The following is a 22,084-nucleotide window of genomic DNA, read 5'->3' on the forward strand; positions in this document are numbered from 1 at the left end:
ATTCCTTTATCACCCCAACCCCACTGCCTTCTTTGGTCCCCGAATGGCTGCGACAGTCTGTGCAATGCTTTGTCTATTGGTTATCTATTGCTTGTCTTAATTAACTTTGTTTGTTTGTTTGTTTGGATACAGGCTTTTCTGAATGGCATTATTAACTTTCCCCAGTTAATACTTTTTAAAATACTTTTCCCTCACACAGTACCGTCAAAGAGCTCTGCAACAGAAACCTATGTTGTTGATTTAATGACATATAAATTCTCAGCAAAAATATCACCAGAGGGACTGGGTGCCCTCCTTGTAAGTAGGTAAGCTACATGTACTTAAAAAGGTAAAATATCCCATTTAGAAAGCTCTCTGAGGGTTAACTGGAGGAAAACAACAGTTTCCACGTGTATAAACAAATATTTTGAATGACAACTTCTAAGCTCTTCAGGTTTCCTTTATTGTACAGCAAAATAGTTTTTTTTTTTAAATTGGGTTGATGTGAAATAAGATTAAATCCTTAAAATTTATTGAATGACATGCTATTTTAGCCACCCATATACTTTTTAAAATATAAGTACATCTCTGAGAAGTCAAATGTCAAGGCTGCAAGGAAAATGAGTCTCCCTTAGAAAAGTGACAGAGCAATAGTCATTAAAAAAAAAATTGATCAACTTTGACCCAGTCTCCTCTACTTCTGAGAATTTGTCCTAAGAAAATCATTCAAGAGAAACTGTTCTGTGAAGATGCCAATGGCAACATTATTTAAACATACCCAAAGAAAGGGGCCACCTCCAAATCTAATGAATACATAATTAACACAAAGTGCACTATGTTGTCATCTATAAGTTATAAACATCACAGAGAAACAAAAAGGGTAAGTGAAAAAGAACTTAAGAATTTCTATGCTATAATTGCAACTACAGGACATGTGTACTTAACAAAGGTTAGAAAGAGAAGTTGCAAACATAAAAATGGTTGTTTTAAGCTCATGGAAATGTTAACAATGCCTGCTCTTTCTACCAAACCCTTTACTGTCATCTCACAATCTTTCCTTTGTGTTTAAATAAATTTAAGTGAGAGCATATCTTGAGAGAGAAATGGAAGAATGCCTTAAGACTAGAGTATTATTTTGAACAGCTGAATTAAAATGTTGGTAACCTAGGGGGGATGTAAAATGGTACAGCCACTATGAAAAAAATATAACCGTTCCTCTAAAAACAAATACAGAATTACCATACAATCTGATAATTCCACTTCTGAGTAGGTACCCAAAAAGATATCTGTATACTCACATTCACAGCACCATTGTTGACAATAGCTGGGAGGTAGAAGCAAACCAAATAGCCACTGATGGATGAATGTGTAAACAAAATGTGCTTTACATAGAATGGAATATTCCGTAGCCTTTAAAAGAAGGAAATTCTGACATATGGATGAACATGGAGGACATTATGCTAAGTGAAATAAACCAGTCACAAAAGGACAAATACTGTCTGATTTCACTAAGATGAGGTATCTAGAGCAGTCAAGTTCATACAGATAAAGTGGAATGGTAGTTGCCAGCAGCTGAGGGGAGGGAGGAATGAGGGGGTTACTGTTTAACAGATACAAAGTTTCAGTTTGGGAAGATGAAAACCTTCTAGAAATGGATGGTGGTGACAGTTGTGCAACAATGTGAATGTACTTAATAACACTGAACTACCTATGCACTTAAGATAGTTAAAATGATACATTTTATTCTATGTATATGTTACCACCTTAATTTTTTTTTTATCAGTTTTATCTGAGGGTAGGAGGGAGAGGACTAACTTTGACAAATGAGTAACAAAAGTCATCTGTAAAAGTCATTTACGTAGATGATCAACATACCTGACTAAACCTTTATTACCTGTTTTAGAACCATGGTCTTCTTCAAACGATCACCTATAACCAGCTATCTCTGCTTTGGTTTTTTGCTGGTTCGATGCCTTCAGTAATCCTAAGTAGGTACTGAGGTCCTCGTATTAGTAATCACTGTTGAGAATGGGAGCTGGAGGGAGAAAAGAAAGAGCTCGAAGGCAAGCACGAAACTTTCCAGCACCCCACCAGTGAGGCAGACTTCAAAGTCCAGATGAAGTCAGCCTAACTCATTAAGAGGCCACCTGGCAAGTTGTGACGTCATCGACCTGTCAAAAGCAAGATCCCAAAAGTAAGCAGAAATGGTTTCACCCTCCAAGTGATGTCAAAGTCCGTTCTTTGACATATATTTTCACTCACAGGGAACTCCCTCAAGCCTTTCTTTGAAAATGAATTCCAAAAGCTGAGTTTCCTCAGCAGAGGAGAGGACCGGAGAAGCAGCCTGGCACATGGTATAGGGGGGGCTGCTCTTCCCCTTTCCCATTGTTTCAACGACTACAATTGTGATCATGACATTCCAGATAAACTTCAACATGAAAAGCTGTGGTCTCTTTTCTCTTTCTCTTTCTCCCTCCCTCTCCCTCTGGAGTCAGGTGGAGGTGTGGGGTGAAGGGCACTGCCCCTTTAAAATTGTTTAGAAAACATTCATTGAAAACCCCCCTTGTAATTCCATCTGGCATAGAGAGCCTGGTGTAAAAGTGAACTGCTAGACCCAAACATACCAAGTGCAGAACAAATTTACACAAATCCCTTCACTTATCCAGAAACCTGGACAACTTGGTCTTTAACCTTATTGTAATAAAGCAACTGATTGCAATAAAACCTTATTGCAACAAAACAACTGATATGTGAATGATCCTATTGGTATAATCATGATGCCCAAAAGTGGTTTTCCCCTAGAAAATACTATGTAAAAATGTGATTCTAACTTTCTCAGTACCAGCTAAATGGTGAAACAGTTTCATATATTTAGTCAGTGCATTTTCAAAAGGATGAAAAACTCAAACAGGGTTAAACAAATATTTAGAAAAACTGTGGGAGGAGGTTTTTGGCTGAAGAAACTAAGAACTAAAAGCCACCCTTCTGGTTTCTTTTTCTCCTGAAAGGTTCCATTCAGCAGCATATTACTTAGGTTGAACATGCATAACTGGTTTTCACAAACTCACTGTCGCTTAGATAACACAGTACCTGAAATGAATTTAAGCTATATGAGCTTGGATTTCCAGAATTTATAACCTTTTTGTTTCCCTTTGTATTAGCCTTATATTTTCTGAAATTTCAACTTTAACATCAAGGCTGACTGGGTAAATGTTCTGAGAAACATTTCTCTAAATGAAATAAGTCCACAGAGAATGAAAGAATTTTTTAAAATAGGTTTTTTGTTTGTCTGCTTTTTAATAAATGCTAGGTTTAGAAGAAAGAAGCTCTGGAGTCTTGAGTTGGCCTTACAGACATTTGTTACCGCTCCAGGACAGACCCTGATTTGAAACGTACCCTCCTCTGAGGACACAAAACGTGTTTGTGGCAACATTTTGCACACAAGAGGCAGTGGCCCTCCTGTCATCCTGGGATCAGCCTGACCTCGGCAGGCTCACCAGCAGCCATTCGGAACTCGGGACAGTATTCAGAGTTTAGTAGTCCTAAAGATTCTTGCTTCTCAGTCCCTGGTCTGTAACTAGGGTGACCTAAATAAGGCCATTGCAATTAGAGCACAAACCAAGGCTATGGGTTGGTTCTCTCTGGAACAGCCCTTGCCACATAAAATCATTCGCACCAAGAAAAGTATTCTAGTAGGAGATTCCAGAACTTCATGGAAACTTCAAAATGCAACAAAGCAAACCGGGAAAATACAAAATGCCTTAAAGGCAGACGGAGTCCAAAAATCTCACTTCTTTCATGAGTCACTTACAATCTCATCTTATGGTACAAGTGGCAACACTTATACGGTCGCCCAGAGCTCAATATGAAATCGAAGGAGGGCAGAATACGCCACCCCACAATATGCCTCTTCGGCATTAAGATTATTTTGAGTTGATTATTTTTGAGAAAGAACAGACAGGAGAAGCTCTGAAAACAGAGTAGAAATTTACTCTTCTGTAAGGTAAATTTACACTTAAATCTCCATTTGTGAAGGTGTCTCCTTCTCTGTACCAGGAAGAAAAGGATGATTCCAAATCACAAGAAACTCTTTTATCAATGGCACTGGCTTGAAACTGTTAAAAAACCTTATCCTTATTTACTGTGTCTTTCCTAGTAACCTCCCATAACTGGCTTCCTGACAGCCCCCCTCCCATACACACACACCTTTCTTTTGCCTTTAGCTGAAGATGGTATTTAAGATGATGGCTTGAGCCATCTCGAGGAGTTAATCAGTTTTTCTGGATATTTCCTATGTATACATGAGGTATACATGTTAATAAATTTCTGTTGTTTCTCTTGTTATCTGTCATTTGCTACACGGGGTCTCAGTCAAGAACTCAGAAGAACAGAGAAAAAATTATTTTTCTTCCCCTACAACAGCATGGGAATTGCACCAAGGGAATTTAGTTTTCTTGAAAGATAAGCCAGTCTTCCAGAGCCATGTAAGTGACCCACCCTCAATGCTCTAAAATTCTATAGATTAACTATTTATCCTCTTTCTTGGTCTAAAAGCCATCAAAACGATTACTAATGAAATACCATATACTACATAAAATATAAGACAGGAAATTAGTAATTTTTAGTAACAGGAAAGAACTTTTACATATTTTTCCCCCCAAAATGAGCGACTTCTCTTTTAAAAAACAATTTTCCCTATGGAGAAAATATCAGACACTGAAACATTTCAAGAAAAGATTTTGGGATGACTACTGGTGCTGGAAGTTAATTCCATGGCTGGATTATACACTGAAATAGCAACACTCAGCTCTAGGTCAGTCAAAGGGAACCCGAAGCAAAAAAGAGAAGAATTCCACTTCACTTAATTCATTTATCAATCCTTCCATTACTTTCTTTTAATTCAAACATTCATAGACGAAGAAAGGTTTCCATACTTAATTTTTTAACATAATATACAGAACCACGATACTATTTAAATTCCAAATTATGGGAGATCACATTCAAATACGCTTGGATTTGATGACTTGCTGTGACAATACAGAGAAATTTCACGGAAAAGGTATTTAGAATTTGTAAGATAGTCAAATATCTTTTTGCTATGTGGGCCAATGCATTAATAGTAACTTGATTAAAAAGGCAGTCTTTTGGACTTCAAATTATTATAAAAGAATATCAAGATTATACAGATATACTTTCTGAATTTCTCAAACTCATTTCATTTTGAAGGCTGAAGGCAAATGTTACATATTAGAACATTCATGAAACCATTTCTCCTTTGCACTTACCTGTAAAAATCAAAAACTAAACCACAATTTCCTAAAGACCTAGCTATTTCTAGAGTACATTAGTGTAATCAGAAGGACTACTAGAACTAAATTATCACTTTTATGTTAACAATTTTCACCACAACATCTTTCCTAATAAAAGGACAAAAAAATTGGGGAATTTAGATTTCCCTTATTGAACTTAACAGAATAGAATCTCATACTTTCTGGCTTTAATAAACTTCAACTCTTTTTTCCAGTGGGAACTATCTACACAGCACAGTGCCACATACAATTAATTATTCCAGTGAGATGTACATTTAGGGTCACAATATGATCAACACAGTAGTGCCATACAAAGTTTTTCTGCAGGTAAAAACGCTAAGAAAGGCCACAGTGGACAGTGCCAGACACTGTGAAAAACAGTAGATTACAAGGTACCACTGAGGTTCAGAGGAGACCACAAGTTTCAGACTTTTTCAGCAATGGAAAAAGAAAAACATTTAGAGAAACATAAAAATATATCATTCACTGTCAATTATGTAATTTTTCATATACTGTTTCCCTAAACAGGCAAATTAGCTTAACTTAGAGGAAATGTACAAGATCAGAATATGAAAGATTTTTCTTGTTTTCTCATCAAAGGAATGCACTAGGATTAGCACGAGGATCTTTCTGGTTCCTGTATCTGTAGGTCAGCCAAACACCCAGGATCTGGAACGGGAAAAAGAAAAGAAGAAAGAGAAAGTAACAGTTGCGTGTATTTATTCAGTTTATCAGCAAAATAATCTGGAACCTCTGAAGCACTTTGTATTATTTGTTCAAAGAGGAAGAGATTTCTTTTTAAAATGTAGTATGGGGCTTCCCTGGTGGTGCAGTGGTTGAGAGTCTGCCTGCTGATGCAGGGGACACAGGTTCGTGCCCCGGTCCGGGAAGATCCCACATGCCGCGGAGCGGCTGGACCCGTGAGCCACGGCCGCTGAGCCTGCGCGTCCGGAGCCTGTGCTCCACAACGGAAGAGGCCACAACAGTGAGAGGCCCGCGTACCGCAAAAAAAAAAAAAAAGTAGTATGTAACCCAAATTAGAGATCCTAAGAAAAAGTAATAGGAACATTGTGGTAGGCTGAATAATGGCCCTCCAAGGTTGTCCACACCATTATCCCCAGAATCTGCAAATAGTCAACCTTACATGTAACAGGGACATTGCAGACATGACTGAGTTAAAGCTCGTGAGACAGGGAGATTATCTGGGTGGGCTCTGTGACGTAATCACAGGGGTCCTTAAAGGAGGGAAGCAGGAAGGACAAAAATCAGAGATACAGCCAAAAGGTGATGTCATGACAGAAGCACTGGGAAGCAGATTCAGAGAGAGAAGATGTAACACTGCTGGCTTTGAAGATGAAGAAAAGTCAAGCCAAAGTCGAGCCAAGGGGTGCAGGCAGCCTCTAGAAGCTAGAAAAGGCAAGAAAAGAGGTTTCCTCTAGAGCCTCCAGAATGAGTCTCCATTTTAAGCTTCTGACCTCCAGAAGTATAAGACGATAAATTTGTGTTGCTTTAAGCTACTACATTTGTGATTACTTGTTAGAGTGGCAATAGGAAAGTGATACAAGTTAGCTAATAAGACTGAAATGTCTTAATAGCTAAAAAATCATAGATTTTGCTAAATCAGAAACAGAGTTTGGCAAAACTTAAGCAATAACAAAAATCCTACAATAAATACATTTTCCAACACAGATCATAAAAAATGTCATAATTCCTACCTCTCCAAGGGAGGGGGACGTATACTTTTAGAAAAGTAATAAGTAGTTATCGTGCCATTTCTCACACCACTTTCACTAACGAGTTAACCAATATAACCTGCCTTTTTTTAAATTGAGAAATGTGTTCATTCTGGTTCTGCTACCTCAAAGTTGATTTATTTAAAATAATCAAAAACTCTTAGACTGAATAAGATGCAAAATTTTAATGGAACAAAATGAATTTCAAATTATATTTCCCGTTTCAGACCTGTGCCAACTTTTTTTTTTTTTTTTTTTTTTTTTCCTTTCCTTTTGTAATCCTCTCATGGATTCTCAGCCCGCCCTGTGATTGAGCCAGGACCAAAGCTCTATCTCTTTCTGTTATGGAGGGCAGATTGGATCATCTCTATGGCTTTTTTTTTCGCAATACGCGGGCCTCTCACTGTTGTGGCCTCTCCCGTTGCGGAGCACAGGCTTCGGACGCGCAGTCTCAGCGGCCATGGCTCACGGGCCCAGCCGCTCTGCGGCATGTGGGATCTTCCCGGACCGGGGCACGAACCCGTGTCCCCTGCATCGGCAGGCGGACTCTCAACCACTGTGCCACCAGGGAAGCCCCTGTGCCAACTTTTAATCTAAATTTTGTTCACTTGACTTCATAACTACTCATTAGCTCTTGAAACTACGTATAGAGAATTGTGGTAAATCTAAAATTTTCTCCATTTACCACAATAATAATTTCTGAGTTACTATAAAACTCATGACTGGCAATGTTTATTATAACATGTAAGGGCTGATGGAACTATGCTTTGTGTTGAATCAAGGAAACATAAGTCTAATTTAAGGAAGTGGAAAGTCTGGTTTGGTGTCTGTATGACGGGGGTTAGGGGGAAGGAATTTACTTAAACCTATGAAGAGTACTTTGTGACTGGCTCTATTCTTCACATTTCACAAATTCATATAATTTGACCAAAAACCCTATATGATACGAACTGTGAGGGAACTGAGGCATCGAGAGGTTAAATAACTAGATAATAGCTACACAGGTCACGAGTGCCAGAACCAGGATTCAAATCTTGGATCCAAGCTCTTCATTACGTATGTTGTTTCATATGAGAATCAGATGTGTTACAGGCCATTCTCAAGCTAACAACATTCCACCTACCGTTTCAGCCATGCTTGTTATTACAGTACTGAAATACTTACACACCTGTTATCAAGCAGCTACTTCTCTGACACCTCTCAGCCTGCCCGAGCATCATTTCCCTGACCCTGCCTCAGAAATACCAGCACACAGGGAACTTCTGGTTAGAATTTTCGAGTTTGTTAAATATTTTTATAATCACCCCAGAATACGTGCCGATGGTGTAAGTTACAGTTCTTAGGGGAAACAAAGCTATCGGGTAAATAAAATACTCATAATCTGGAGTCACGTTTTACCAGAATTCCTCCAATTAAGCTGTGATAAAATGAAACAACCTCTTCTTGTGTCCCATTGCTGGACCACTATCTCCTCACACCCAGAGAGAGCATGAAAAGGTCATGCCCAAAATGCAAAAAGATCAAAGTTAGATAATTACTGGATTTTTAGCTTACAAAGGTGCTCATGATTTAAAGATTTTCAAGGGTAACTTTGACCCGATCATAAACTCTGCTGACTCTAGAACCTACACCCAGGATGCAAGAGGTCACCAGAGTACAGTTCTATGAAATGTCTACACGGTGTGCAAAAGGCATGTCCTTTGTTATTTATTTTATATTTATTAAATATAGAAAGGCAGAAGGTAATATGACGAAATATTAATGATGATTTCTGAGGAGGTAATTTTAGTTAGTAGATACATTTACTCTTTCAGCTTCATAATTGTCTGTATTTTCTAAATTTTCTACAAAGCACATGTACTAATTGTTACAACTTTTTTGGGGGATTCTAAATCAATGTTTCTTTGATGGTTTAAATTTATTTTCATGTATTACAATTAGTTCAAAGGAAATCTTTCTATTTCATCTATGTCAGGAAATCACCAGCTAGTTAGTCTCATCCCTTCAAACTCTGAGAATCGCTGATTCTGTGAAATATTGAATAAAATAAAAATTTAAGAAGTGAGAGAGCCTATAAAATAGTCACTATCCAAAAAATATCAGGTTGGATAAATTACTGTTAAAATCGCTAGCTAGGGGGCTTCCCTGGTGGCGCAGGGGTTGAGAGTCTGCCTGCCGATGCAGGGGATGCGGGTTCGTGCCCCGGTCTGGGAAGATCCCACATGCCGCGGAGCGGCTGGGCCCGTGAGCTATGGCCGCTGAGCCTGCGCATCCGGAGCCTGTGCTCCGCAACGGGAGAGGCCACGACAGTGAGAGGCCTGCGTATCGAAAAAAAAAAAAAAAAAATCTCTAGCTAGGTTTCAAAAGGACATGGTGTATAAATTCAGAGCAGGACTCCATGAAAGAACACCTTACAAATCTAAGATCCATGAGTTTATATTCTTCAATGATTAATATTTTAGAAGACAGCGGGGGCTGGGAGGGATGAATAGGCAGAGCACAGAGAGCATTTTTAGGGTAGTGAACATACTCTGTATGATACCATAATGATGGAGATATTTGTCCAAACTCATAGACTGTACAACACCAAAAGTGAACCCTAATGTAGGTTATGGACTTTGTGTGTCATTATGTGCCAATGTAGTTTCATCAGCTGTGACGAATGCACCATCCGGTGAGTCATGGCGACAGTGGGGAGGCTATGCTTGTGTGGGTGCAGGGAGATACTGGAAATCTCTGGACCTTCCTCTCAATTTGGCTGTGAACTTAAAACTGCTCTAAAAATAAATAAATAACCTCCTTTTAAAGTAATTTATGCATAGCTGAAGGCAGTGAGATCTGATGAGAAGAAAATGGAGCTGCTCAAAAGAACTAAATTCTCAAAATAAATCCCAGATATAAAAAAGAAACCATGTGGTGAAATTCTGATCATTACTGACTCTGGCTAATGGAGATTGCTCATTCTGGTTTTTTCCCACCTATATTTTTAAATTTTTATGACAAATTCTTTTAACTTTTAAATCCATGTTTTATTTTAAAAGAAAGAAAGGAAAAATGCACAGGATTGTTTTCAAACGGTATATGCATTTTCTTGAATCAATGCCATGACCAACCCAGAAGTAAGATGACTCCTTCCTGAGAAAAAGTGAAGTGAAAATATGCTTAGAGTAGGAAGGGATGTCAGTGAAAACTTCTTTTGAAAAGTGAATACTAATGAGAATTCCTGGGAGGAATTGCAGGGGGCCCAGGTTCAATCCCTGGTCGGGGAACTAAGATCCCGCAAATGTGGTGAGGCCAAAAAAAAAAAAAAAAAAAAAAAAAAAAAGTGAATACTAAGCTTGGTCTTTATCTCCAGTTTGATAATAACAGCCATGTACGGCTTTTTCATTCTCAAAGGGAGAAAAAGAAACTGAATTAGAATATACAATATACACAAACATCTACGTATATATAATATGCTATCTTAATCATACATTTTATACATATATATGTAATGTATACATTATATACACAAATTCAATACATGTCACACACACACAATCAAAATGAGAAGATCTAATGTGTAACGTGGTGACTACAGTTGATAACACTGTATTGTACAAGTGTATTGTACAATCCAATATTGTACAAAATACTGTATTGTACTGTACAATCTACTCTCTTGCTAAGAGAGTAGAACTTAAATGTTTTCACCAAAAAAAAAAAAGGTAAATATGTGAGGTGATGGATGTGTTAATTAACTTGATAGGGGGAACCCTTTCACAATGTATATGTATATCAAATCATCATGATATACACTTTAAATATCTTACAATTTTATTTGTCAATTATACCTTGATAAAACAAAAAATACATTTTTTTGTATTTTTATATTTAATTATACAGAGAGAAATAAATTTCTAGGCCCAAGATGAAGCTGCTCTTATCCAGGGTGCCACATCAGCAAACCGAAACTTGGGTAACCTTTGTGTCCCTGTAAATGCTCCTCTTGACCGGAAGTGCAATATATTCAGTCAGCCAATCCCCAAAGGCCAAGCCAACTCTGGGCCTTCTCACCCCAAACAAGACTGACTATGTGGCCCCAGCCAATCAGATATTTTCTATTATTCCCTTCCTTATTCTTTAACCTATAAAAGCTCCTTGCCTTCGGCCTTATTTTGCAGTTCTCTGAAAGGAGACTGTCCATGAAGTGTTAAATTTTGTTTGTATCACCTAAACTGCTTTCTTCAATCATTTTTAACATATATAATCAAAATGAGAAAGGGCCTTCTAAACATAAAAATCAACTGGATAAACCATATAGGCAAAAAGCAATAAACTGAACCACATAAAAAGTAAAACCTATACATTTTATTTAAAAACCATGAAAAAGTTAAGTAAATGCAAAAGAAATTGAAAGCAGGACAAAGAAGCCAAGTAGAGTGAGTGATGAGAGGAGGAGGGAGCCAGGAAGGGAACGGAGGAAATAAAAGGTGAGTGGGCAACTTTCTGGGGCGCCTGGGTTTCTAAAAGCACCCGGTGAGCCCCAGCCTTGAGGTCTCTTTTCTAAACAACCTTCTACCCCTGAGGCCCACTCTCCTATTCTTTTACAAAATTCCCCTTTTTTGCATAGACTGAGTTACAGGCGATCCAAAGGTCCTTGATCAGGACAGACAGTAGGTGGGCAATTCACAAAAGAAGTAATACCAGTGGTCCAAAAACACATGAATACATGAATATTTTCAAATTCACTGGTCACATTTCCAAAAGAGCAAAGAGAACTGTAATACTATTTTTACCTATCAAATTGGCAAATACTTTGTAAGATAAAAATATCGAGAATTAGTGCTTGAACCAAAAGTTGGTAGAATCTCCCCCAAAAGGCAATTTGGCAATATTTATCAAACTCTTTTAAAATGCCCATATACTGAATGTCATCTTTTACTTCTGGAGGTATACTCTAAAGAAAAACTAGGGAATATAGATTAAAAATATATATATACAAGGAAGTTGACCATGAAATTACTTATTATAGGGACATACTGATGGGGAAATCAAATGTGCAAGAAATTAAATGACACAGTAAACTTCAAATATACAAAATACTTCAGATTTTTCTGATTTCCTTTTAAAGATTAATGCTCATTCTTACAATAGCCTACCATATACTTCCACAGTTATATGCACAATCTTACTTAATAGCATTATTCTACACATGCTATTCTTTGTTTAAAACAGGTGTGACGTGGGCAGTTAACACAGCCATCACAGGGGTCTCATCATCTTTTTATAAGGGGGTATAATATGGGGACTTGTACATCAATAATTTACTCATGTCTACCAAATGACAGCTAACACACACAGAGCTTGCCATTATGTCAGGCATTTTTCTAACTATTACAAGTTTTTACATATACTAACTCCTTTAAGCATCAAAACAACTCTATGAAATAGGGGCTTTCTATTATTATGCCCGTTTGCAAAGCCGAAACAGCAGCACAGAACGATTAAGGAACTTGCCCAAGGTCACACAGTTAATAAAGCAGGAGAACTAGGTTTCCAACCCAGACAGTGCATTTTTTAACTATTTGCTCTTGTCTAATAAACTCTAGTTTCACCCGCTCATTATTGACAAACATGAGCTGGCCCAAACGTTTGCTGTTATAAACAATAAACATTCTTGTGTATTCATTTTACATAGTTATATAATTATCTCCATGAAATAAAGCACTGCAAGTAGAATTGATGAGTTAAAGAAAAAAGTTTTAATTTAAATACATATTGCCAATTCAGATGCATCAAAAATGTCCAGTTATTGAGTGTTTAATAAAGACGAGGACTTAGCATTCCTCAAGAATTATCAAAATAATATGTGTGTGGTTTTGCTTAGACATTTATATAAATGTATTAATATAGTAAATATATTAATATAACAAATATATGTTATATAGGTAAGAAATTAATAACAACGATTACCTACAGGTTTTAGAAGGCTAGGAACAAAGGGGAGTGCGGATAGGGTTGGAAGGCAACTTTTCAAAGCATACCTACACATAAATGTGTGTATATTACACATTAATAGATATATTAAACAATGTGAATGTCCTACCTATTCCAAAATTATATCTAAAATTATAATTTATCATACAACTCTAGAAATAGAAGAGACCCAAGAGATAACCCAGTCTAATATCTTCATTTAATTTTACATAATTTAATGATCAAGCACTTCACCCTGTATAAACTTAGTGCTAAATCTGTGATGTCTGATTTCAAGCCACAGCTCCTCCTATTATAGTACTAGCTCCCAGTGAAAACATCCATTGATACATTCCGAAAGTTAAGTGCCATGCCCTCTTGCCCTATAAAACAGAATCTCATGACAAAGCATGGAAGATATCGAGTTATCTGTACATACCTCTGTAAAACTGAAGAAGAGGCCAATGCCGCCAACAAATCTCAAAACTTCTCCTGCGTATTTTCCTATTATTGGAGCACAGGGTGAGCACTGGTGGCTGCTCTTCACACAGCTCTGTATCGATTTTCAAAAAAGAACTCTTATTTCAAAGTACATTTATAATGAGCAGATTAAAAAAAAAAACACCCACATAAAAATTGCTGTCTGGAATATCACATCCAGCTTGGAGCCATGGCTCTTTAGTAGCGTCCAAAATCGTAAGGTGGCTCCTAAGACTCCCACCCCCAGGGTACATGCCCTGAAGAACCACCCCTTGAGAGTGGATGGGATTCGTGAATAATGATGCACTGTCACTCTCCTGTTTATGTGGCATTACATAAGACACTGTCTTAATAAAGTGAAGAGATTTTCACACTGCCTTTGATGCCATGTTGTGAGATGGCTGTATAGTTAAGACCTGAGCAGCATCTAGGAACTTAGAGACACCAGAAAGAAAATGGGACTTCAGTCCTACAACTACCAGAAGCTGAATTCAACCAACAATAGCTTGGTAGAAGACCCCAAACCTGAGACGAGATTGTAGCCCTGGCCAATACCTTGACTTCATTCTGGTGAGATCCTGATGAACAGAGGACCTAGCTAAGCTATATGCAGGCTCCTGACTTAGGGAAACTAAGACAATAAACGGGTGTTGTTTTAACCACTAAAATTGTGATAATGTATTATATAGCAATAGAAAACTAATAACCCACAAAAGAGGACACAACGAGGGGATGTCCAGCTCAGGGCTCAGCGAGGGGGTAATAGGAGTTTCCCCAAAATATGAACCCATGTAAACTTCGCAGGAGAGCCAAGCTCCAAGCTCCAAGTCCATCCCCATACGGGATTGGGCTGGACTTGGGAGGTCAGTGGTCTGGCCTGGGGCAACAGGAAGGTTCTAATTGATCTATCGCTAGCTCAGCTCCCAGAGAGAAAGGGCATGAAGTTGTGATGGGGAAGAAGGGAGAGAGGAAAGAGGGTGGTTCCTTGTGTCCTCCACCCTGGGGATGTTTAGCTGGTTGAGAAGCCCAATTTAGTACAGACCACTCCCCTCCTACCACCCTGATAGGCTTCCAAACCAAGATATTTACTTGCTGATCTGCTGTTATTTCTCTTTCACAACTTGTTCTAGGAGGATTTGACTGGGAAGGAATTAGGGGCAAAGAACCAAAAGCATCCGTGTCTGGCTGGGCCCTGGAATATTCAGTATCCTCAGGATGGATATTTGAGAACAGATAATTGATACAATAGTGTACACGGAATGTAATGCTGGTATATAAAAAACACTTTAAAAGTACAATTCAGCCTCAGAAAGTCCACTTCTTCCATGTTAACCATTATTCATCTGTATGCAATACATCTCCAAAAAACATTTCATACTTTGTACTTACAGCCAGACAGGTGTCATTTGGGTTAAAACTTCGGAACCCACAGCAGTTAAAATTTCTCTGGATGTCATTTCGAGCACTTGCTGTATTGTTCCAACCAACTTCCAAAAGCTGACCCTAGAAAACGCATTTAAACATACATTAAAATGTGTCATCCCTGGGACTTCCCTGAAGGTCCAGTGGTTAAGACTTCACCTTCCAAGGCAGGGGGTGCAGGTTCAATCCTTGGTCGGGGAGCTAAGATCCCACATGCCTCGTGGCCAAAAAAACAAAACATAAAACAGAAGCAATATTTTAACAAATTCAATAAAGACTTTAAAAATGGTCCACATAAAAAAAAATCTTAAAAAAAGTGTCATCCCTGCATAAAATGTATAAAGCTGGAGCCTGCAACTCTTAAAACAGAGTGCACCTAATATAATACTCTTTATAAGAGCATCAAAACTTTTCAAAGGGTTACACTTCAATCTGCAACAAAAAGAAGGCGTGATTTCTATCCCAAGAATAAAACGTCTTCACGTTCACATGTGATTTAAAAGAAGCACTTAGGTCAAAGTACTAGTTTTCAGAGTGTAGCAAGACAAATTTTCCATTGTCCCAAAAGAGAGACCCATATTCTTCAAACAAATTAGAGTTTGAACAGAATAATTGCCAGAATGAAACCACAAACATTCTGGAGCAAATGTTTCATTGCATAAAAGTAGGGAAAGACTGGGTGAATATCCATTAGCAGGAGCACTTTTTACCCAGTGAGGGCAAAATCCTACTTCAAGGATGCAGAAAATAGCAACACGTGGTGTTTTAGGGCTCTAAGCAGCCCCACTAAAGCAATGAGGAACAAAAGACTTCAGCTATGTGGAGTGAAATGGCATCCTGAACAAGAAGAAATTATTTTATATTCCAATCATTCCTCCCCCTTTCTTCCTACATGTACTATGTGGTATAATAAAGTAGAAAGAAAAAAAATCTTTGCTTACCTGTTGCTCCTGGTTCAGGGCTAAACAAGCACATGATACGGAAAACTGGACAATAAATACAAGTAAGAGAATAATCATGTACTGAGAATCAAAGTTAAGGATAGCTCTGGAAATGCTTAAAATAACATAAAACAGAGTTACTGGCAACTTCACAACTCCCTAGAAGGAAGTCACCCAGAAAACAGAACAAATGGCACTTAGAGAAAGTGCAAGAAGAATACACGTAATTTTTATTTTGATAATACACTGTAGGTATAATTATATAGAAAAATACTAACAACAATAATTATTTAAATGCTGATCTATTATAGAGAAAAGACTTGTGGTTGCCAAGGGGGAGGGGAGTGGAGAGGGATGGATTGGGAGTTTGGGATTAGCAGATGCAAACCGTTATACATAGGATGGATAAACAACATGGTCCTACTGTATAGCACAGGGAACTATATTCAATATCCTGTGATAAACCATAATGGAAAAGAATATGAAAACAATATATATGTATAACTGAGTCCCTTTGCTATACAGCAGAAATTGAACACAACATTGTAAATCAACTATACTTCAATAAATTATTACTTCAATAAATTATTAAAAATAAATAAATAAAAATAAAAAGCTGATCTATTATAATTTCATTTAGATTAAAATAAAAATTCTTACATAGATAAAATAGGAAATAAGTAGAGATAAATGTAAGCTTTCTTAATATCAACTCTTAAAAAAATCATTGTGAAATTCTCAACCAAATATTAATGACTTGGAAAGGACATAGAAGTCTCTGAATCAGTTCAATGTAACTCTGAACTTGCAACACATAAATAGGATGATACTGAACTTGCAGAATACATTCGTCATGATGTGAAATGGAGAGAGAATACGTAAACATACAATAACTTAACCCTAAGAAATGTTCCTAATGTTGGCTGGACAAATACGCATAATGCTTGCCAGGAGTTGCTCTCTGGCAATTAATTTCCTAATGGTTATTTTAAATTAGTTGTAGTTATCACAGGAGTAATCAGTAAGATAAGAGCAAACCCAAGTGGGGTATAAATCCCACCTGTAAAACAGGATACAAAAAAAAGCAACACCTGATGGTGTTTCACGGCTCCGATCAGCCCCACTAATGCAATCAGGAACAAGAAGATGCCCACTGCGATGACCACACCGACCACCCGGAGACTGGAAATCAGCCCGAAGCCGATGCCCCACGCTGCAATTCCAATGAGCAGCAGACTAACCAACTGCAAAAACAACCACACAGGGCAGTGATGGGGGGGGGGGGGGGGGAGAAAGAAGAAAGAGGGGAAAAGCGTCAATTTATGTATTAATATCAAGAACATTTTTCAGGCACCTACTTAGTATCTTACAAATGATTGCTAACACTCAATACTAGAATACACACATGATTTCACAGATAGTATTGTCTTAACAAGTTATATTAATCCTTGGCCGTGTTTTTGTTTTTTGTTTTTTTGGTACGCAGGCCTCTCACTGTTGTGGCCTCTCCCGTTGCGGAGCACAGGCTACAGACGCGCAGGCTCAGCGGCCATGGTTCACGGGCCCAGCCGCTCTGCGGCATGTGGTATCTTCCCGGACCGGGGCACGAACCCGCGTCCCCTGCATCAGCAGGCGGACTCTCAACCACTGTGCCACCAGGGAAGCCCATTGGCCGTGTTTTTAAAACACAAACAATAATCTATAAAATTATTATGGAGCCTCAGAGGCCATCTGGCTTACTAAACCTAAACGATTTCTACTTAAGCTTTTGAAATAATAGCGTATGTAAAACTTTTAGACACCAACACATCTCAGTCCGACATACTGGTTTCTTCACGTGGAAATCACATATCTTTCCTTCAAAGCCCCGGACTGGGCTTCCCTGGTGGCGCAGTGGTTGAGAGTCCACCTGCTGATGCAGGGGACACGGGTTCGTGCCCCGGTCCAGGAAGGTCCCACGTGCCGCGGAACGGCTAGGCCCGTGAGCCATGGCCGCTGAGCCTGCGCGTCCGGACCCTGTGCTCCGCAACGGGAGAGGCCACAACAGTGAGAGGCCTGTGTACTGCAAAAAAACAACAAAAAAAAGCCCCGGACTGTAACCTTCTCCGTGCTGCCTTCCCAGTCCCCAGCAAACTAAATTCATCTCTCCATTCTCTGAGCAATCTCTGTTCTTCAAATATGGTTCCACTGTTCCCTTCAACACATTAACATTCGTTTCCAAGCCTGTCTCTCCTAGGAGTCTCTGAGCAACTTAGAGACCCCATCTTTTCACTTCTCTTTATCCCCAGAACCTATCACAGAACCTCGCCTTTGGAACAGTCAAAATATCTCACAATATTGTTGCTGAAATGAATTGCTTTAGATATCACTGGCTATTCTGTGAGAATTCAAACATAGAGAGAGACTATTAAAACTTTTAGGATGAAAAGAGTATAAGAGATTTTAGCTACTCAGAGTAAAAATGGCATTCTGAGCAAGAAGAAATTACTTTACATCCCAATCATTTAATTTATATTCTTATAAAACAAAATCAAGTGTAAGAGGTAAAACACATGCCTCAATCAGTTATTACCTGTAAAACTCAAAGTTACAGTTACTTCTTTAAAATAACACTTAAATAGCATGCCATATAAAGATTATAATCAACTGATAGAAGATACAACTTAAATAGGTATGGGGGGGCGGGGTGGAGGGTGGAACAGGGAAGAGACAGTATCTTCAAGTCAATCGAGAGTCAGCCATTTCCTGGAGCAAGCTGACAGCTTAATACCTTGTTGGGAGGAATCAAAGTATGTAAAATAAACTTTCTAGCACCACTTCAAGGCTTAATAAACTTTGTTTTGAGATACAAAATAAATCATCACTCACTCAGATGGTTCTATACTCAAATGTGTAATTTTTTATAAGTGTAGTCATTGTTTACCAGACACAATTTTTAAATGCCTTGGTATGTAAAACTTCTTATATGTATAGACATACAAGTAAAATGGCTAAATATGGACAAATACAGCAGCTATTTGTTTTTTTGGGGGTTTTTTTTTTGCGGTACGCGGGCCTCTCACTGTTGTGGCCTCTCCCGTTGCGGAGCATAGGCTCCGGACGCGCAGGCTCAGCGGCCATGGCTCACGGGCCCAGCCGCTCCGCGGCATGTGGGGTCTTCCCGGACCGGGGCACGACCCCGTGTCCCCTGCATCGGCAGGCGGACTCTCAACCACTGCACCACCAGGGAAGCCCAGCTATTTGTATTTTTATCCATTTATTATAAAGCAGCAAAATTGGAGAATGAAAGCAACTATCTATAGCATGATAGGAACAAGTTATGGAGTTATATGGACTTGATGTTCTCCACTGAATTAGTACACAGAGGAAGTTTTTCTTTTTAGAGGGAGAAGAGGAAAAACTTCTCACAAATACTGCTACCCAGAAATTAGTCCTCCTCATTTTCTCAAATGCTTCTTCTCAGCAGATCCATTTGCTTCTGTCTCATTTTTATCAACTCACAGTCTTCTCACAACTTCAAACAATCTTGGATTGAGAAAAAGTCCTTCGGCGCATCACAAATGAGCTTATTTCTGACTTTGTTATACCCGAATATAACACATTTCCTTTCACGAGGTGTAAAAGGCAGAAGCCTGAAGGAGGTGTCAAGGAAGGAGAGGAAGATAATGCCAGAGGGGCCTCACCTCAGTGAGGGGAGAGAGCGATGCTTAGCATAGTCAACAAACACTGAAGATGGTCCACAGTCTCAACACATCAGAGCAGCTTGCTGTATCGGTCAGGGTTCTCCAGAGAAACAGAACCAATAGGATATATATTGAGAGAGAGTGAGAGAGAGAGATTTATTTGAAGGAACTGGCTGATGGAACTGTGGGGTCCACTAAGTCCAGAATGTGTAGGACGGGATGACAGGTTGGAAATTCTGACACGATTTCAGTGATACAGTCTTGAGACAGAATTCCTTCTCCTTTAGGAAACGTAGTCTTTGTGCTTAATGCTTTCATGTTTCATATCGTACATGAGGCCCATAACTACTTAAACTCAACTGAGGGTACATGTTAATCACAACTAAAAAATACCTTCAGAGCAACATCTAGACTGATGCTTGAAAAAGCATCTTGGCATCACAGCCCAGCCAAGGTGACATATAAAATTAACCAACACTTGGCAGCTTCAAGTCCTGGGTGTGATGACTATTTACTAACTTAATTGAATTCAGGGGCAGGACATTTACCCTGTATTTCTTTGAGTCTTAGGGCCAAAAAGGTCAGAAGCGTGCATAATATGACACATAAAATTCTTCTAACCCACCGTTTTAAAGAATCCTTTGGGAATTATACCAAATCCTTAACAACATTAACGAAATTCTTATCACGAGTTAAATATTCATCAACAAATGGTTGGTGCCCACTACACATGGAAGCCAGAGACAAGCTACCCCTAAATACTGAAATTTAAATTCTTATAATTTTCATATGAAACAAAATATGTTCCTTTGATTTTTTTTTCAACCATTTAAAAATGTAAAACCACTCTTAGTCGGCAGGCTGTACAATAATAGGCAATGGAATGGATGTGGTCCATGGGCTGCAGCTCGCTGCCTCTCATTCTAGAATTCAATGTAGGAGATAATGAAAAACTACAATGGGGCAAATCATTGCTATGTCAGAGATTTTTACAAAGTGGGTCAGAGTAGAGAACAATAATCAAAAATATCCAGATAAACAGAACACATCAAAGACTGCAAAGGAACCATAACAGAACACATAGTAGGCTGAAAAGTGACCCCAACTGAATATTACCGTATACAGCAAAAGAATGAATGCTATATCACATGGCAAAAGATGTGACTCAATTAAGGGTCTAAAAGGGACAAGCTTATCCTGGATTATCAGGCAGCCTCTAAGTGTCATCAAAAGTACCCTTACGAGAGAGGCAGAGGGAGAGTAGAGACAGAGAGAGGAGACAGCAATATCAAGACAGAGGCAGAGGGTGATGTGACCGCAAGGCAAGGGATGCTGGAAGCCACCAGAAGACAGAAGAGACAAAGTGGCAAGGAGGCAAGGAACAGATTCTCCCCTAGGGCCTTCAGAGGGAGTGCAACCACTTACTTGATGGTGAACTTCTGGCCTCGTGAACTGTTAGAATAGCTTTCTGCTGTTTTGAAGCCACCATGTTTGTGGTAATCTGTCACAGCAGCCCACACAAAACAATTCTCGCATTTGGAGATGAACAAGTCAGGAATGCATGTTACAGAAAGCTGCGTGATATTTTACCATCAACGTAATCCCTACCATGTAGCTGGAGTGAATTATTCAGGTATCCCTTGTCAGTACCCTCCCAGCAAACCAAATCCTTTATTGACAACAGCAGCATTTCAACAAAAGGAGAAAACTGCTCTCTGCTCTCTCAGCTACCCAAGTTACAGGCGTATTAATAATGAGAATCTTTTCCCCTTTGAAAAATAATGTCTATAACTAAAAGGGGGGTAGGGCACTTTATCACTTCTATAAGAAGTTCTAGCTTCCAGACTAGGCTTTATGCTGTTATTGAAAACATTATCTAGAACATTCACAAGTATCTTTCCTCTGATTTTTTTCTTCTAGGTAAGAGAAGAAAAAGGTTACACCCTTCTATGTACCTCTCACTCGAGAGTATTCCTCACCAAGTTCGCTCTGCTGTGTCTCTAATATAGTTTTAGTCATCCCCATCAATGATACTAGGCACCTCTCCTTCAAAAACATTTGAGAGGATGTATCACTTTCTTATTGCCATTTTAACAAATTAGCACAAGCTTAGTGGCTTAAAACACCACAAACGTATTCTCTTGTAATTCTGGAGGTCAGAAGTCCAACATGGGTCTTACTAAGCTAAAGTAACAGTGTCAGTAAGACTTCATTCCTTCTGGAAGCTCTAGGGGAGAATCCATTTCTTTGCCTTTTCTAGCTTGTAGGAGTCACTTGCACTCCTTGGCCGGTATATCCCCTTTCTCCATCTTTAAAGCCAGCTGTGTTGTATCTTCAAATTTCTCAGACTGCAACCTGCTTCTCTAAGCACATCACTTTCTCTGAGTATAAGCCACTTACATCCCTCTTATACAGACCTTTGTGATTATATAGGGCCCCCAGTAACCCAGAATAATCGCCTATCTCAAGATGCTTAATTTAATCACATCTTCAAAGCCCCTTTTGCTATATAAGGTCCCATATTCACAGGTTCTAAGGATGAGGATGTGAAACTTTGGTGGGAGAAGAGTATTACTCAT

General features: G+C 38.8%; 1 protein-coding gene across 1 annotated transcript in view; it reads right to left on the reverse strand.

Annotated features, from left to right (window-relative positions):
• Nucleotides 1–4,844: 4,844 nt before the first annotated feature.
• TSPAN13 (tetraspanin 13) overlaps nucleotides 4,845–22,084 on the reverse strand; it is a 34,265-nt gene continuing 17,025 nt past the window's right edge. Inside the window, exons 2-6 of the mRNA XM_060020417.1 lie at nucleotides 16,899–17,066; nucleotides 15,823–15,903; nucleotides 14,849–14,962; nucleotides 13,419–13,532; nucleotides 4,845–5,957 (exon numbers count right to left, since the gene is read on the reverse strand). Of these exons, the coding sequence (XP_059876400.1) occupies nucleotides 5,883–5,957; nucleotides 13,419–13,532; nucleotides 14,849–14,962; nucleotides 15,823–15,903; nucleotides 16,899–17,066 (552 nt within the window). The 3' untranslated portion in view covers nucleotides 4,845–5,882. The remainder of the gene's footprint in view (nucleotides 5,958–13,418; nucleotides 13,533–14,848; nucleotides 14,963–15,822; nucleotides 15,904–16,898; nucleotides 17,067–22,084) is intronic.

The sequence above is a fragment of the Delphinus delphis genome, chromosome 9 (genome assembly GCF_949987515.2).
Source record: "Delphinus delphis chromosome 9, mDelDel1.2, whole genome shotgun sequence".
Classification (NCBI taxonomy): domain Eukaryota; kingdom Metazoa; phylum Chordata; class Mammalia; order Artiodactyla; family Delphinidae; genus Delphinus; species Delphinus delphis.